Genomic DNA, 17436 nt, shown 5'->3' with positions numbered 1-17436 from the left:
GGACTCTTGCTGGTAAAAACCTGCCAGCTATCTAAATGCCAGCAGGGAGGAGGCGGCTGGCCTAAGCTCTGTCTCCCCCTCCTCCTCACCAGGTAAGCGCAGGAGTGACCCACATACATCCACACTGTGGCACGCGGCACTTCAAGCCGCGCGGCGCTTGGAGACTGAGCTGGCTGGTGGGTGCTGACGTGGAGAGACACCCCAGGCTTGCCATGATTTCGAAGGTGCAAGTCTTAGAACGTCGCACAGACGACAGTCCCATCTTGTGGGAAGAAAAGGAAAGGGCTGTGTGTGTGACGCACAAACGGCTAGCACCTGAGCGCTGCCCCGCCCACGAGAACTCCGTGTCCGTGGGACGGGCGGCCCAGATCAGTGGCACCGACAGGACAGCACTGAACCACGAAGGGTGGTCTTCTCGGGCCGGGCGGTGCAGGTGCGCGTTTAGGGACAGAGCTGTGTTACTCCTGCTCCTTTGGTACCTGTGTGCTCTTGGAATCTTTCACAACAGAAATTACTTGTGTTTTCTGAGAAGACAAGACGCACTCAAACTGTTAAGAGGAAGGGAAAGGGTCATCTCCAGGGTTTACGATAATACACTCCCACATCCTTCTAATATTTATAACCAGCAGGCATCACGCGCCACCTGCAGAAGAAGGCTTCCGCAAGCTCTCCGACAAGCAGAGCGGAAAGGGCGTAAGGGCCTCCGGGGACGGTGGGGAAGAGAGACCCTCTCTGCGCCCACTCCCCAGCACCCACCCTGCCCCTGCTGACGTGCAGCCCCCGCTGCTGGGGTGGGGGGAGAAGGGCAAAGAGAACCCTTTAACTGGGCAGGGACATCCCCACACCCCTGGGAATTCATCGCGTTTTTACCTGCTGGCAACACGCTGTGTGCCGTTTATTTGCCGCCCACAACATCCTCGGCTCAGCGGGGAGCGGCCAAATACAGCTGGCAGGGTCCTGACCGCACTGCTGTCACCACTTCATCCGCCTGACCGTCGGGAAAGTGCCTTCTGGGGACAGGCCGACAAGGCCCCAACACAGCACAGAGGCGTGACGTAAAATACATTTCAGCAGACCGTGTTCTCAGGCCTTGCCTTCTGAGCTAAAATCTAAACTTTATATTTCTCCCAAGTCAAAAGTTTCTTGAAAAATGTTTGAGATACAAAGTTAATTAATGGAAATTCGCTAAAATACTGTAGCTCTAACGTACTAGGAAATCATGATTTTTCCTTCCACTCCCTGTGACCGCCGGCCGCCAATGACAGGCTTCTAGTGGGTCCTCGGCCACCCAGTCCCTCTGGGGGCCAGAACCTTCCCCATCTTCTGATGCTCATCCGAGGGGGGCAGCGTCGCGAGAAACCTCGGACTCTCCAAACTGTTTCCGCTTCACAACTGTTAGTTACGGAGGGACTCTCATCGGAGACAGACCACGGGGACGCCCACCGCCGAGGGAGGCTTGCACGCGGCACGCGCACCCACGCTGCCTCTGAGGAGGGGCCGGCTCCTACGCGTCAGCTGTGTGTGCAGAAACGTGGAAGTGTGGACCCACCGGGAAGTAAGAAAATCAACGCTGTTCGATCGCATTGAGGAAAACGGCCTTTGAGAACCACGTCTTATTAGTTCGTGAGCATGCAGATCTCATTCCCATCTCAGAGAGACCCCGGGCGGCTGGTCAAGCTTCAGGCCAGAGCTCCCGCCCTGCAAACCCCCGAAGGGCGGCCTGCACCATCGCAGACACAGCTGTGCAAGAACAGCATTCAGAGCGCAACCGTTTCTCTGGTCCCACGGCACGCTCCCACGTCGTCTCGGTGGAACCACCCTGGACGCGCTGCACAAGTGCAAGGCTCCCCCCCGTGCACAGAGGGCGCCCGGAGCACCCCGAGGCTTTCGGGCAGGGGCTTGGCTCTCCACCCCCACCCCCATCAAAGCCACAAGTAGCGAGAATTCCTCACCAGAGCCTCTCTCCTTTCTCTTGAAAAAACGTATTCGAGGCCATGTTTTCATTTCAAACAAAGAAATACAAATAGGGTTCGGACAATTTATTCATTACAATCCATTTTATCTGTCAGGTTATAGTAAACATTAAAAAAAAAAAAAAAAGCCCCCTTGCTTCATCAGACTGTCTTCTCGGGCGAGTCAGTGGCAGAGGCAGCAGCAGAACAAGGGCCGGGAGAGAAGGGCGCGGGGTTTCCGGGGACAGCAGCGCGCCTCCAGAGAAGCCGTCCCCGTTTCGGAGAAGATGCTCGGTGCACCTTCTGCCAAAGTCTCCAAGTGTGGGTCAGAAGTCCCAGCCACACTGACGTGGCCTCCTCCTGCGGGCCTTCCAGGATTGCTGCCGGGGCTGCACTTCCCCGTGAGCCCAGAGACAGAGCCGCGGCTGCATCTGGACGGTCATCCCGCGTCCCCGCCCTGTGGGGTAATGTGTGCGGCTGTCCTCCGAGGACAGGACTTCTTTCCAGAGGCCGCCCAGGAGCGGGAGGGGCCGGCCCGGGCGCGGCAGGGGTCGAAGAACAGGGCTTGACCAGCGGATGCGGCGGTCGGCGGCGCGGCCTGAGCCACGAGCAAACTTCCCGTCCCTCAGAATCCTTAAGGCCGAAGCCGCGGTGGCTTTGTTGCCACTCCCTCTGCCTTTCCTTGATTACAGTTAAATAACCGATCGCTCCCCGAGTAATTCTAAATAAGTATTATCTAAATAATAGAAGTCACTGGTTTTTGAACCTGCATGTCTCCATCAAACAGTGACATTCTGATTCTGCCTTACGTACAGTTCGTTACTGATCCTGCTGAGAAATGGACCACAAAGGCCTTTCAATGCATAATTATCAAAAACATACACTTGTAATTTGTAAAGAGCAACATTTGTGCCAGGTCCCCTGTAGCATTTGTTTTGTTACTTTATCCATATTGAGAGCAGCAAAGAAAAAAAAAAAGAAAAAAACAAAGCTGTTAATTTCATTGTAAACTTGACTTGTCTTTTCTGAGGATTTCTGGCGCTTTCTGTTTGTCTGCAATAGTTGAAGGAAGACCGTCAGTAAAAATTCTGTTTCTTCAGAAGCGCTGGAAGACTTCGGACTATTTCTTTATAAGAGCTTGAAGGTTTAAAAAAAAAAAAAAATACATGATTCCCTTGGTGTTAAGAGATATAAAATCTTAACCGATTTCTCTGCTGCCCTGTACCATTTGAAAACCAGATTTATGGAGCGTGTGGGGCCGATCGCCGGCATTTCTCCTAAGTTCCAAGACCCGGCTGCTGCTGCTGCTGTGGGTCCGCGACCCGCACCTCAGAGTCCCCAGCGTAGGCAGCGCGGGCACGCGGTACAGACACAGGGCACCCGCTCCTCAGTTCTGGCGCCACCCGTACACCTTACACTTCACGAATCAGGAAATATTTTGCTAGTAAGACGATACTGAAAGAAGAATATCCATCCAGGGGCTCCTGGGTGGCTCAGTCGGTTAAGCGTCCGACTTCGGCCAGGTCACGATCTCGCGGTCCGTGAGTTCGAGCCCCGCGTCGGGCTCTGTGCTGACGGCTCAGAGCCTGGAGCCTGTTTCCGATTCTGTGTCTCCCTCTCTCTCTGACCCTCCCCCGTTCATGCTCTGTCTCTCTCTGTCCCAAAAATAAATAAACGTTTAAAAAAAAAAAAAGAAAAATATCCATTCATCCAGGAGTCAATCTGTAAGTAGAATTTCAACTACAAATTCGATTTCTTTGATCGATACAGGGCTATTCAGGCTTTCTAGTTCATTCTGGGATTTTAGGGTTTTTTTGAGAGAGAGAGAGAGAGAGAGAGAGCACGCACGTACCTGTGCACGTGCACGAGTGGGGGAGACGCAGAGACAGAGAGACGGAGATGTGGGGGCAGAGCTGACGCGGGGTTCCATCTCACAACTGCGACACCACCACCCGAGCTGAAATCAAGAGTAACCGACTGGCCACCCAGGTGCCCCTGGGTCACTTTTGACAAGTCGCATTTTGTAAGGCATGTCCCATCCAATTTGTTAAGTTTAACGGTATAAAATGTTACTATGTCCTCGTGTATTTGACATCTGTAGGATATGTGGGGACGTCGGCTCTTTCGTTTCTAAGTGTGGATTGTGTCCTCTCTGTTCTCTTGATCTGTTTGCTGGAGACGTGTCAGTTTAAAAAAAAAAAAGTGAGCTACGTTAGCTCTCTCCGCTGCTCGTTCTCTATTTTACTGATTTGTGCCGTTACTTCCTTCCTTCTGCTTGCTGTGAGTTTGGTGTGTTCATCGTTTTCTAGTCTCTTAAAGGAGAGACTGAGATTTTAACTTTACACCTTTCTGCAAGAAGATTTAAGGGCATACGTCCCCATGCGTGCACTGCGTTAACCGCATCCCGCAAATTCTGGCAAGTCTTATTTTCGTTATTCTTCCATTTGGACTCTCCTTTCCTTTCCTTTGTCCTATCTTTTTTTGACACGAGTCATTCAGTTTCCAAATGTTTGAGGATTTTCCAGATATGCTACGAGGCCAGCTTCTGTAGTCACAGAATAGATTCTGTATGATTTCAGTCCTTCAGACCTCATGGAGACATGCCATTCTCGGAGGACACCCCCCTGCACCTGACATGTGCACCGCGCAGCCGTTGGGCACAGGCGTTATATTCACTGATTCACAGCGACTGACAGTACCGTTCCAGTCTTTTCTATCAGTAACTGATTTCTTCCCCACCAGAAAAAATACATTATGTCTGGAGTTTTCTTTGTGAGAAAACTATTAATCATCAATCTTAGTTTTAACCTACCAATTACTGACAGACGGTTATCCAAAGCCCCAACCGGAATTATGGGTTGGTTGCTTCCTCTCTTTGCTCCTGGCAATCTTGCTGTATGTATTTTGAACTCTCCTATCAAGCACATACATATCCAAGACAGTTTACGTCTTTCTGATGAGCTAACCATTTGTCATTGTGAAATGTCCCTCTTCACCTCTGGCAACACTCGTGTCTCAAAATCCGTTTCCTGATTAGTACTTTGGCCCCCTCAGCACTCTTACGACTAGTTATTTGCACGACACACAAAGTTTGGTCTTGCTTTCAATCCAGCGTGATATAAACTTATGAAAAAAGCCAGATTAAACTAGAATGTGGGACACTGTAGAGAAAACGGGTCTGGGTTCACGGAAAACACAACATGCACTGTTGAGTGAATGGAAACAGGAGTCGGTCACAGAGGGGGAGGAAGTCTTTACAAAACACACATCTGATAAAGGACCTGCATCCAAACTGCAACACGAATTCTAAAAAGTGACTGAGAAAACAGCCCTGTTGAAAAGTGGGCCAAAGATACGGGTAAAGACGGCTACAGATGGCCCCTAAGCACCTGGGAAGACTCCACACCAGGTCATTAAGCAAAGGCAAGTTGAAACAACAACGAGATAGCACCGCTGAGCTAGCAGCTGATAGCACATTGACAGCAATGAGACAGCACCTGATGAGAAGGGCCGACATCCAACCACTGGCAACAACACGCTGGAGGTGGGATGGGGAGGGACAGGAACTCTCTTTCGTTGCTGCTGGGAAGGCGAACTGATGGAGCCCCTCCGGAGGACAATTTGGCCATTTCTTAGAAAGCCGAACAGACCATCTGATCCAGCAATGGCACTCCTAGGTATTTACTCGAATTAGCATAAACCTTACATCTACGCAAAGACCCGCACACACAGGTTTATAACAGCATTATTCACAACAGCCAAGAAAAACGAGAAGCGAGCAAGATGTCCTTCAATAGTGGTCCATCCAGATAATGAAGCGTTACTCAGTGGTAAAGAGAAATGAGCTATCAAGCCACAGAAACACACTCCTTGTTGAAAACAGCCAATCTTAGAAGGCTACACAGTGTACGATGCCAACTAAATGTCACTCTGGAAAAGGTAAACCTACAGAGACAGTGGACGGCCGTGGTTGCCGGGGCGGGAAGGGGAGGCAGGAGGGGCAAACAGTAGAGCACGGGATTCTTAGGGCAGTCAGACTACCCTGCAGGGCACCGTAATGGTGAGTGCGTGCCACGACGAATCCGGCAAAACCCAGAGCACGTACGACGCAGAGTGATCTAACGTGAACTATGGACGTTAGCGAATGACACTGGATCAATGCTGCATTGGAAGCTAGTTAATAACACTGGACCAATACCGGATCACGAACTGCGGCAAATGTCCCACACCAAAGCCAGACCTTAACGATGGAAACTGAGGGCGGGGGAGGCAGGGAGAGTGCAGGCAAAGTCTCCTTCTCAATTCCTCTATAAAACTAAACCTGCTCCAAAAACTGAAGTCTATTAGTAATAATAATTTATTAAAAGACCAATGTGTAACTATAGTAACCCACTACAAAAAGACAGTAATAAAATAATTACACTTGGAAAAAACGCAAAGAAGGGTCTATATCCGCGGAGGCAGTGTGTGAACCTGGACTGGATCCTGGATCCCAAAAAAAACCAACAAACAAACACTGCTTATTAAAACACAGCTTTGAGGGGCGCCTGGGTGGCTCAGTAGGTTAAGCGTCCGACTTCAGCTCAGGTCAAGATCCCGCGGTCCATGAGTTCGAGCCCCGCGTCGGGCTCTGGGCTGATGGCTGAGAGCCTGGAGCCTGCTTCCGATTCTGTGTCTCCCTCTCTCTCTGCCCCTCCCCCGTTCATGCTCTGTCCCTCTCTGTCTCAAAAATAAATAAATGTTAAAAAAAAAAATTAAAAAAAAACAACACAGTTTTGAGATGGTCGGAAGCATGTGGACATGCTGTCTGTAGTAAATGATACTACAGAATCGATGCTAAGTTTCTTGTTATTTGTTATTTTATACCCACCAAATATCTACTAAGAAAACAAAAAAGTGTGTACAGATAAATTATAAGAAACAGTAAGAGAAGAGCAAAACTGATAAACATAAAAGTAACGTACAAAAATCAACGGCCTTTCCATACTCCTTGGCAAAAACTTACAGAACACAGGTTTTATAGTAAACATTTGTAACATCAAAAATATACAGAATCGGGGTGCCTGGGTGGCAGTCGGTTGAGCGTCCGACTTTGGCTCGGGTCATGATCTCACAGTCCGTGAGTTTGAGCCCCGTGTCGGGCTCTGTGCGGACAGCTCAGAGCCTGGAGCCTGCTTTGGATTCTGTGTCTCCCTCTCTCTCTGCCCCTCCCCTGCTCATGCTCTGTCTCTGTCTCAAAAATAAATAAAAATATTAAAAAAAAATTTTTTTAATATAGAGAATCTAGGAATATATCTAACAAATGATGCAAACTTGTATGAAATTGTGAAATACTACTGAAAGACACCTAATAAAGAACACAGTTTGGTAGACTCAACATTGTAAAAACGCTGAGTCTCCCCCATCATTAATCCACTGATTTACAAGTTGGTTCAACAGTCTCCTGGATGATCAAAGCACCAAGAACAGCCAAGACGCGACTGAAGAAGAACAAAGAGGAGGAATTCGCTTTCCCAAACACCAGGAATCACTGGAAACCTACGCTCATTAAAATAGTTTTCTGGCACAGAGGCAGGACCCATGGAGAACAGAGCTCAGAAACACGCCCACACACTATGGAAACTCGATTTCGTTCAAAGACGGCATTAAATAGTAACGGAACAGGTAGGTATCCACTGGAGGGGGGAAAAGAATATGAACTCCTACGTAACAGTATGTACAAAATCACTTTCAGGTAGATTAGAGACCTAAATGTAATGGACGAAAATACAACCCTTGTGGAAGAACACAGATAATACTTTTGGGGACGCCTGGGGGCTCGGGCAGGTGAGCGACCAACTCTTGATTTTGGCTCAGGTCATGGTGTCGCGGTTTTGTGAGTTCGAGCCCCATGTTGGGTTCTGTGTGAACTCTGCAGAGCCTACTTGGGATATTCTCTCTCTCTCTCTCTCTCTCTCTCTCTCTCTGTCACCCTGCCCCTCCCCATTTTGCACTCTGTCTCTCTCAAAATAAAAAATGAAAACTTAAAAAAAGAAAAGAATACTTTTTAAATCTTGGCATGAGGAAAGTCTTCTTAAAGACACAAGACGTCCGCACCGTAGTGAAAGACTGACCAAGCTGACCACTTGGACGTAAAGAGCTCCTGTCCGTTAAGGGACACCAAGGGCGGACGTAAAGAGCTCCTGTCCGTTAAGGGACACCAAGCCATACTTCAGGGAGGACGTTCGCAATTCCTAACAGTGATAAAGGGCTGCTGTCCAGAAGACGAGGGATTCCTTCAAATCAGTGAGAAGAGGACGCAGCAACCCCAGTGAAACATGGAGGAGCCGGCACTTCGAGCAGAGGAAGCCTCCACGGCCGGCACGCACGGCAGAGGGCGCTTGAGGGCACGGCCACCGGGGAGACCCGCGCTGGCCCCCACACCGTGCAGAAAGGACAAACCCTGTCCACAGTCTGGGGAAGAAGGTGGGGAACGGAAGACACTTGGGCAGTGTGCGACAGGAAGATGACAGAACCACTCAGAAGCTTGTCTGCACAGGAGGCACCAAGCAGGTCCCGGGACGTCCCCACAGCCAGCGGCAGGGGACTGGGGGAAGGGGGAAGGGACAGCAGGGACCGGTCTTCAGAGCATGACACAGAGCGAGAGGGGCAGGCACAGAAGGATCCCAGTCTCGTCAACCAGAACGCACCCAAAACCAACACGCCTGGACAGCCACACCAGAGCGGGGACACCGTAAAGGAAAGCGCGGTCGCGGTAAACTCGAGATCCACTGGGATCCTGGCGGGGACAAGGGAGGCTGCACTTGAGGAGGGCACAGGGGCTCTGAAGGCGCGTCTTCTGAACCGGCGGTGGCCACGTGGCGTCGAACCCTGCACCCTTCCAGGCGCTGCCTTTCACACCGCACGAGCCGAGAGGACGCAGCCGCCGCCCCACCACAGGGTGGGCGCGACACTCGCCGCTCGCGGCCAGGAAGATGGCGGAAGGGGTGTCGCCTTGGAGGAGCTGGAAGCGGGAGCACCGCCCTGGGGAGGGCAGAGCAGAGGCCACGTCCACAGGTGTCGCGGTGGGCGCTCTCTGGAACCTGTGCACCGTTTTGTTTCGTCAGGAAATCGCGGGTTCTCTAAGGAAGACTCCGCCTGACCTGAGAAACCGTGTCGACCGTGCGAGTCCTGCCTCCTGTAGGGAGAGCGCACCCGAGGGCCACACCGGACAGCGTGGCCCAGACGGTGCCCCGCCACGCGGGCACGAGAGCCGGCACCTCGAGCCTGCTGCCCAGGCCTCGCCGCTGACACGGAGACGATCCCACGGGTCCCTGCCACCCGGCGGGCCCGCCGCCCTGTCCAGCCCGACCACATCCGGGTCCGCAGAGGCAGGGTCTAGACAGCAGCGGAGCCACAGGCGGACGGGACCCGTGGCCGAGCTCCCACGCGGAAACATTCTGTGGCAGAGAGAGACACGGGCGGGGCTCCCAAGGACCTCGGACGGAGCTCCTACCTTGTTGAAGACCCAGATCTCCCCGTTCACGGTGGGCCTGGGCACCCCGTGGCCGTTGTAGTGGAAGAGGACCCGCTCCTCCTTGGCGTTTCGGCGTAAAGACGTGCAGAGCTTTTTCACCTCATCCACGGTCGGGTCGAGGCTCTGCTTGTACCGGGCCTGTTGCGGGAGAAGAAATCGAGAAACTCACCATGGATTCGCGGGAGCACCCGGGACGCACCCCCCATTCCTGCCCTGAGCGGCGCGTGACCCCGCACACGCGAGCCCGAGCTTCTCCGCCCCTGAAAGCGGGCGATGGCTCTTTCAGAGGCTGCCGGGCACGTGCCCCCACCCGACAGATGCTCCTTGGGAGCCACCGTGACGGTCCCACAGGATGGAGAGGCCTGCCGCACGGCCACGCTGAGCAAAACGCACCGCCCCTGGGGTGCGAGGTATTTCTCAGAAACATTCAATCCTTCCGGAAGAACTCTCTGCGGGAGGCTGCAGCATAAGGCAGCAAGAGAACCGCAGACAGAAAAGGAAGACGGAGGAAGGACCCCGACGGCCCCTCCCCCTCGCCACCTCGGCCCGGCTCAGCCCCCACCTGCTCCTGCCTGGACCCTCACCCGTCGAGGCCAAGGGCCCCCCCGAATCAGCAGGGCCTAAGATGAACCTACAAACATCAACAGCCCTTATACACACGACAGTGAACAGTTACAGGACGTAAACGTACGGAACGCCCATTTCTAAAGCAGAAAAGAAGATTGAGCACACAGAAGTAAACGACGTGAAACATAAAAAAACCCAGATGAGGAAATTTTTAAAAAAAATTTTTTTTTTTTTTCAACGTTTATTTATTTTTGGGACAGAGAGAGACAGAGCATGAACGGGGGAGGGGCAGAGAGAGAGGGAGACACAGAATCGGAAACAGGCTCCAGGCTCCGAGCCATCAGCCCAGAGCCTGATGCGGGGCTCGAACTCACGGACTGCGAGATCGTGACCTGGTTGAAGTCGGACGCTTAACCGACTGCGCCACCCAGGCGCCCCAAGATGAGGAAATTTTTAAAAATTCTCCTGGAAAATATGAAGGAGGCTTGAAACACGGAAAGATGTTCCCACTTGGGTAGATACACCAACAGTCTTTTCTTACCGTTTTTTAAGCAAGTTCTACGTGCGACACGGCACCGAACTCATGACCCCGAGACCAAGAGTGGCACGCTTACCGAGCTGGCCGGGCGCCCTGACACCAACATTCTTAGTATATCTGTTCTCCCTGAGTTTACCGCCAAATCCAATGCGTTTCCCATAAATATAACAGGCTATTCACTGCTTCCAAGAAACTGCCACTGACATTCTCATGGAGACACGACCACACAAGAAGGGCCAGGAACACAGAGAAACGAAGGGTCCAGCCCTCCCACGCCCCCAGACACCCTCCACGATCTGTCTGATTGGAATGGGGAGGCCAGAGGGTGGGGGGGCTACCCCACAAAGCCCACAGTCATACCCAGACACACATCTCCTGGATTTCTGATTTTATTTCATCAAAACCAGTTCTAATGCTCAGCCGACCTAAGCGCAGAAACGAAGCCATGTGGTGATGCTGAACCTGGGAGACGGGCATGCGGGGCTCACCCAGGGGCCTACTTCATATCTATTCGGTGGCGAATTCCCAGTGAAGACTGACTGAGTAAATCTAGAACCACACCGGAAGACGGAGGGGACGTGACGTGCATGGAATCTCTAACGCCACACGAGGACGTCAAAACGATGCCCCAAATTGGTAAGTCAATAAAGAGCAGCGTAAGAATGCCCCATAAAAAGACGGCCGTATCTCCTAGAAAAACACAGCTAAAAGGGTTTGCTGCTAGGTAGGGATTACGCGCTGACTTTTAAAAGTAACGTGTATGTTTATTACTTGGATGAACTTTTAAAACTTTACTTAAAAAGCTAAATAAAAAGTAACAGCGACGTCACCCGAAGAAAGCAGCAGTCAGAACGCGGAGCACACACAGTGCCGGGGCCGGGCCGGTGCCACCCGTGCCCGCACGGCACTCTGCGCACCTGCTGCCGGGGAAGCATCCCCGTTGTGTGTGAAGAGCAGCGGGGAGAGAGCAGCAGGGACAGGAAGCAGCTAGAAGGCCTGAGGACCGCAAGTGGCTTCCAAGGACAAGAGGCTTCCTGATCCTTCAAAGGAAAATGAGGCGTCGAGGTGAAGACACCAGTGGGGACATGCGGCCCGTTGCACACGGGAGTGGTCTGTAATCAACCACACGAGACCCTTGGAGACGGGCCGTATCTCGCAGTCCCAAAGGTATCAGCGGATGCATAAATATGAAGGCTTCGGGATGGTGAAATTCGCAACACAAGTTTTTCCAGGCTGTCCACATTTCCCACGCCTGTAAGCAAACTAACCCAAGGGGAGCGCCCCTGTCCTTCCGCAGACAGTTTGAGAACCCTGTGCTGAGGCGCAGGTCAGGGTCCAGCCACGTGGCCTTCCCCTCCCATGTCTCCTCTATACAGGCCAGGATGCTCCCCGTAAAGTAAGGGTGTCGCAGAGGAGGCTCGAGACAGGGCTCACACGTACGCGAGGTTTCCAAGTTCGCTTCCACCACCAAGGCAGCGTGAACTAATCTGACAGAGGCTGTGGGTCCCCGTGTGGGGGTCTGAAGGGCTGGCCCGCACGGAGATGGCCCATGTGGGAGCAGGGGCTCGGGACGCAGAGGGCAGCATCCCCGCCCGCGCGTTCTGGAAGCGCCCAGCTTTCGCGCACGACTCCTGCCGGGGCCCTTCTTTCTCTGGCTCACACACACCGTTTGCTACACGTCCGTGTGCGACCGTGTGGTTCCCACCGGGACCGTGAGGCCAGGCAGCATGGGGCTCTGTCTTTACGTCCCTCCCACGGCTGCACACAGCACACTCAGTTATTAGGGACTGATGTGACGGACACTGACCTCTATCGTTAGTAATGAAACAAGGAAAACGGGGAGTCCTTCCTGCTGCTGACATGACATGAGTGAATCCCAGCGAACTGCTAGGAAGTCCATATGTAGACGTGTTTGGGCGCTTACCTGTTCGCCTTAATTCCTGCTACTCTGCTATTTGGAATCTGCATGTTTAACAGTGAAGAAAATAATAAACGTCAACGTTCCTGATTTGTCATCGGTGAACCGTGGATTTGTGCTCGGAGTGAGACACAGCCAGGGTCCTGGGTCCTAACGCTCTAATCAGCTGAATTTTCGTTGGCCCCATAAAACAAGATGAGGGTAACCAATAAATGGAAATCCAGTTCTGGGGCAGACAGGGAACATCTTATTGAGATAACTTGGACACATCCCCCAAAACCACATCCGCACAAGCACGCCGTGCCATTGGAAAGTGAGTTGCAGGCAGAACTATCTAGAAGTTCAGTCTGCAAACGAACAGGATAAAAACAACCACAGACCAGGTAGGAATGAGGTCAATCTGTGGAGCCTACTTTCAAATCCCCCAAATCCCCACCCCCAGAAGAAACCCCCAACGGAGCACAGGACCCCGGTGAACACCCAAGTCACTGTGACGCGACCAGCGTGGCCCCGAGTTTGGACCACCCAGTGACTGAGGGCTGCTGTGACGACCACACGGGGCAGCAGACCCCTCCCCGTCTTGGTAGACGCTTTGATCTGGGCCTTTTCATAAATTCAATACCCGTGCGTCCTGGCCGGACAGGCAGAAGTAGCTAGAGGTACTCCGACCATTTCAGCTCCAGGAGCCACAGCGGCGGCGGGCCCGCGGGCTGAAGGGGAGGGAGCGGCCTTGGGCGGCAGCCGACCTCACGGAGTCCCGCTCCGGGCCGTGTTTTTCCTATTTCCAGGAAGGCTTTCAGGCGGCTCATGTAGGGAAGAGTAAAGATGGAGGCTGAGTCACAAAACAACTTCAACGGGCGCTAAAAGGAGATCTGAATTCGCGATTGATTATCCCTGTGAGCACAAGGCGACTGAAAACATTTCCATTCGCTACCGAGAGCAGTAACGGGGCATCGCCCTGGAGGGAAGCCCAGTCGTGGGTGCACAGAGCCACCCCCCTGGGGGCCGGGGCCGTGCATGCCGCAGGGGCGCTGCCTTTAGATGCACGGGACCCTGTCCCCAGCAGCAGCATTCCCACAAGCGGGGTGAGAAAACGGCTGTCGGATCGAACCGAAGGAAGAGTTCCCAAATTCGCAGGAGGCTGTGCGCGGGGACAGACATCCTCTCCGACCACAGCGAGGACCAGGCGCCAGTGGTGGGGAGCTTCCGGGGAACACAGGGTCTGCTGGGAGAGCAAGGGCAGGGGTGCGGTGGTGGGCGCCGTACCCCTCTCACGCCGCCCCTTCTGCCGGGCTACGTTACGAGGACACTGACCGAGACTGCGGCGGTTTTATCAGACGATGTGAAGAAAACAGGAAATCAATCTCACCGCACGTACGTCTATCCCCCCGACCCACGGGCACTTCTCTCCTGAGGCCTCCTGCCACCACACGCGGAACAGTAATCCCCGCTGTCGACCATCACGCCCACCGAGGACACCTCCGCCCCCACTTCGAACTGTCACAGGCGCACGGCGACGGCAGCGCACGCACAGCCCCGACGGGCCCCCAACAGGCTTCCTGAGCACCGTCCCGCCAGAGAGCCGAGCCTCGCGGAGCCGCAGGCAGAAGGGGGAGAGGGTGGGATGCCTCGTGCCCACAGCCCGGCCAGGCGGGCGGGTCCCCGGAGGTCACGCTCACACGTGCCGTGCGCCCCCTGGTTCAGGAGCGCGGCTCGCCACCCTGGACGCCTGACTCTGCTCACGCGCATCAAAGCCACCGACCCTTAAAGAGAACAGGACACGCTGCAGGGTCAGAAAGGCTTCTGAAGTCGCGGCCGCGGGCGCTAGAGCACGGCACTGGGCCAGGCGGCCGGCCCGTGCGAGGCAGAGACAACCAGAGGGGCAGGGCCCACACTAAACCCCAGGTATCGGGGAGCCTCCAAATTTGTGAATTCTTCCTCAGTGGCTCCCTCGCTCCTCGGGCTACAGAAAGCCCCACGCGCAGAGGTGAAGAGTTGCTCAAAGACAAGGCACCCCAACACAGGACCAGGCCACGCCCGGAGACCTCACAGCAGGTCCCGGGAGCAGCAGACTGCCGGCTCTGTGGGGCCTGCGCCCGCTTCACAGCCCCGGGCCACTGGGCGCCTTCGGAGGGGACGGGACAAGTGCTTCCCGCTGCAGCCCCCGCGTCACTCCTGCTGCCACAGCACGCAGCCTTCCTCACTCTGCCCTCCCCCACGCGGCGACCGAACCGGGGTTCGGCTCCAGGGCAGGACCACCCACCCCTCCCGAGATCAGTTCCACGGGGCAGTGCTGTTCTCCCAAGCCACGCACGAGGCCACGGCTGACGTTCCTCAGAGACGTCCACAGAATCAGGGACTCGTTATCGCTGACCTTGGCTCCACCAAGGTCTTCTCCTGCGGGGTCGCAAACAGACGATTTAGCCTCGCTTTCCACCTAGGCACAAAAAGGACCATTAACAGACGAGCATGAAAGGCACCACAGAGATGAATAATCTGCCTCCTGGGGTTTTATGCGAATTAATTAGTATTTTTAAGGGCTCTGAAATGAGAAGCACTAAATTAAATGTCACCATGCCATAGCGCGGTGGCAAAACCACAATGCCTGGATCCCGGCCACAGGGTCTGAGGGCAGGAGCGGCAGAGAAAGCATCGAGTCGCACACGAGGTGACGCGCAGTCCCTGCAACGCGGCCCGCGGCGGCCGGCATCCTGGCTCCAAGTCCAACCCTCAGGACGCAGCCAGGCCCGTGTGTGGAACTTCTGTGGGAGGCGGGCGAGGAAGAGGAAAGAAAGGCTGCCCTGTGGCTGGACGAAGGAGAGCGTGGCCCCGAACCCCTCGCCCCCGTGCCGTCCGCCTGCCCCTCGGTGACACCAGGCAGCCGCCTGTGCTACGGAGGCCCGAGCGGTGCGTGTGCCGCGTGCCCGCCTTCTCGTCAGGCTCCTCCTTGCGCAAGGACAGACCCCAGGGGTCACCAGTGTGCCTGGAGCATGGGGGTCGGGGGCTGCACTTGAGGGTCCCGTCCCCTGACAGATCCCGCAGCAAGGAGCCCCCGGGCAGCGGGGTGTCGAGCAGAGAGCAGGTGTCCTCTCCAGGGTGTCGAGCAGAGACCACGCGGCCTCGCCAGGCCAGGCGTGAGGGTATCAGCGATGTTGTTTCCGCTCTCCCATCCTTCCTCGGCAGCAGAGAAGGAAGGGGTGAGCGAACATAATGTTAGAATTTGGGCCGGTTTCGTCCCTGGTCTGGGGTCTTGAAAATGTCTCACCCTCCGCCCCTTTCCAAGTAGGAAGCACGGACTTCCGGGAAATGCTGGGCAGGGGGAAGGTCAGGTCTGCTCACAGGACAGCTGTCCTAGGCGGTAGCCCCACATGGAAGGCTCCAGGCCCTGGCAGTGCAGGGACTTTGTGCTCCTGCCTCTCAAAAAGCACTTGCTGCTACAGCCCCTTCCATTCGCACTAACACGACCTAAGCCAAGCCACCGCACGTACGGTCACCACAATCACGGTCACCGCCACCCTCACCCTCAGCCTAACCACCCCCAGTATCATCACCACCGTCCTCAATGCCGCCGCCAACAACACCACCGTCAGCCACAACCGTCACCGTCATCGATTTCTTACGTTACGACAACTTCCTGAGGAACCTGCCAGGCTCGTTTGGCTCGATCCAAATCCATTCCTCAAAACTCGGTATGTCTCACTTGCTGAAAACCCTTTGATGGCTTCCCACGGACCCCAAAAACTCTTCAGAACGGCCCTTCAGTCCCTGCAAAACCTCGTCTGCAGAGCCTCTGAGAGTCTACGCTCCGGGCACAAGGAAGTATCTTTCAAGTCTTATGTTCTTACCCACCTCCCAGCCCTGGTCCGGACCCTCTTCCTACTTTTCCTCGACCCCCAATTCCAAGTCTTGCCTGGGCATTTCCTCTTCCTTCTTCAAACATCAAGTTAAATGTGAATTCTCGAGAACTCACTCTCAGGTACTCCCAGAAACGGGTTAGGTTCCCCGTGCCAAACGCTCCCATAGCACACGTAGGTCCCTGACCACAGCATGTATGACCCTTGACTCCACCTGCTTCTTACCCCTCTGTCTGCCCTCCCTCCACCTTCTTCCTGCCCCGATTGGTAAAAGTCCTATGAAGGCAGGGACCAGCACTTCCCTGGTCACTACGGCCACCCTGGGGAAGTACCATACCTGGCACGTAGTTGGCACTTAATAAACGTTTGTGTATGAACAAATGACAAAGACTCACTGCTAGAGTTTGCAAAGCCCAGCGAGCTTCTCCCAAAAGAGCGTTCTATTGGAGTACTGGAGTATCTATCCCATTTGCTTAGGATTTCAAAACCTCCGGTTCTGCTGGGACGGAGGACGGCGGTGAAGCCGGTGCCTGCGCCACAGAACCCAGGCCCCGTGGCAGATGATGTCCCGCCTTCGCAGGCTGGCCTGCCGCCCCAAACAAGCTCAGGGCGGACGCTGGGGGCAATGTGAGCGCCCGCGGACGCGCCCAGCTAATGCAGCACGGCGAGACGCGGCTGGCACTTTCTATAAGCAGGCACTCCTGGGTGGACAGGTGACCCTCCCGAGAGCCACGCCGTCTGTCTGGTGTGAGAAGCCAGGAGTGCTGTCCGCGAGCAGAGACAGAAGGAGAGAAGATCTACTTTGTCACTGGCAAATGTACACGTCTTCCAAGGTTTATAACGGCATGAAAAGTAACGAAAAGACCTCTCCCTTGTCCGGACAGCTCCGTGGAGATGAGAGGACAGAGGAGCAGCGGGGCACCGAGACAGACACCTGACTGCAGGCTGCAGGGGGGCCTCCCTAAGGCAAAGACAAAGCAGACAAGAGCAAACGCAGGAAACTAGATGGCAGCGGGGCAGGAGTGGGGCGGACGGCTGACTGGGCGATCCCACTCCTCCGCCTTGGCTGCAGGACCAGCGTGAGGAACGGC

The 17436-nt window shown here is 54.5% G+C and overlaps 1 protein-coding gene across 1 annotated transcript in view; it reads right to left on the bottom strand.

The window, feature by feature from the left end:
• Positions 1–17436, bottom strand: part of RPTOR (regulatory associated protein of MTOR complex 1) — a 332995-nt gene that overhangs the window by 185632 nt on the left and 129927 nt on the right. Inside the window, exon 4 of the mRNA XM_047093910.1 lies at positions 9448–9606. Coding sequence (XP_046949866.1) covers positions 9448–9606 — 159 coding nt within the window. The remainder of the gene's footprint in view (positions 1–9447; positions 9607–17436) is intronic.

This window comes from Lynx rufus, unplaced genomic scaffold (assembly GCF_022079265.1).
Source record: "Lynx rufus isolate CCGP_SWC_20201006 ecotype Redwood Valley unplaced genomic scaffold, mLynRuf1.p SCAF_37, whole genome shotgun sequence".
Classification (NCBI taxonomy): domain Eukaryota; kingdom Metazoa; phylum Chordata; class Mammalia; order Carnivora; family Felidae; genus Lynx; species Lynx rufus.
This window is presented reverse-complemented; position numbering and strand designations above follow the sequence as displayed.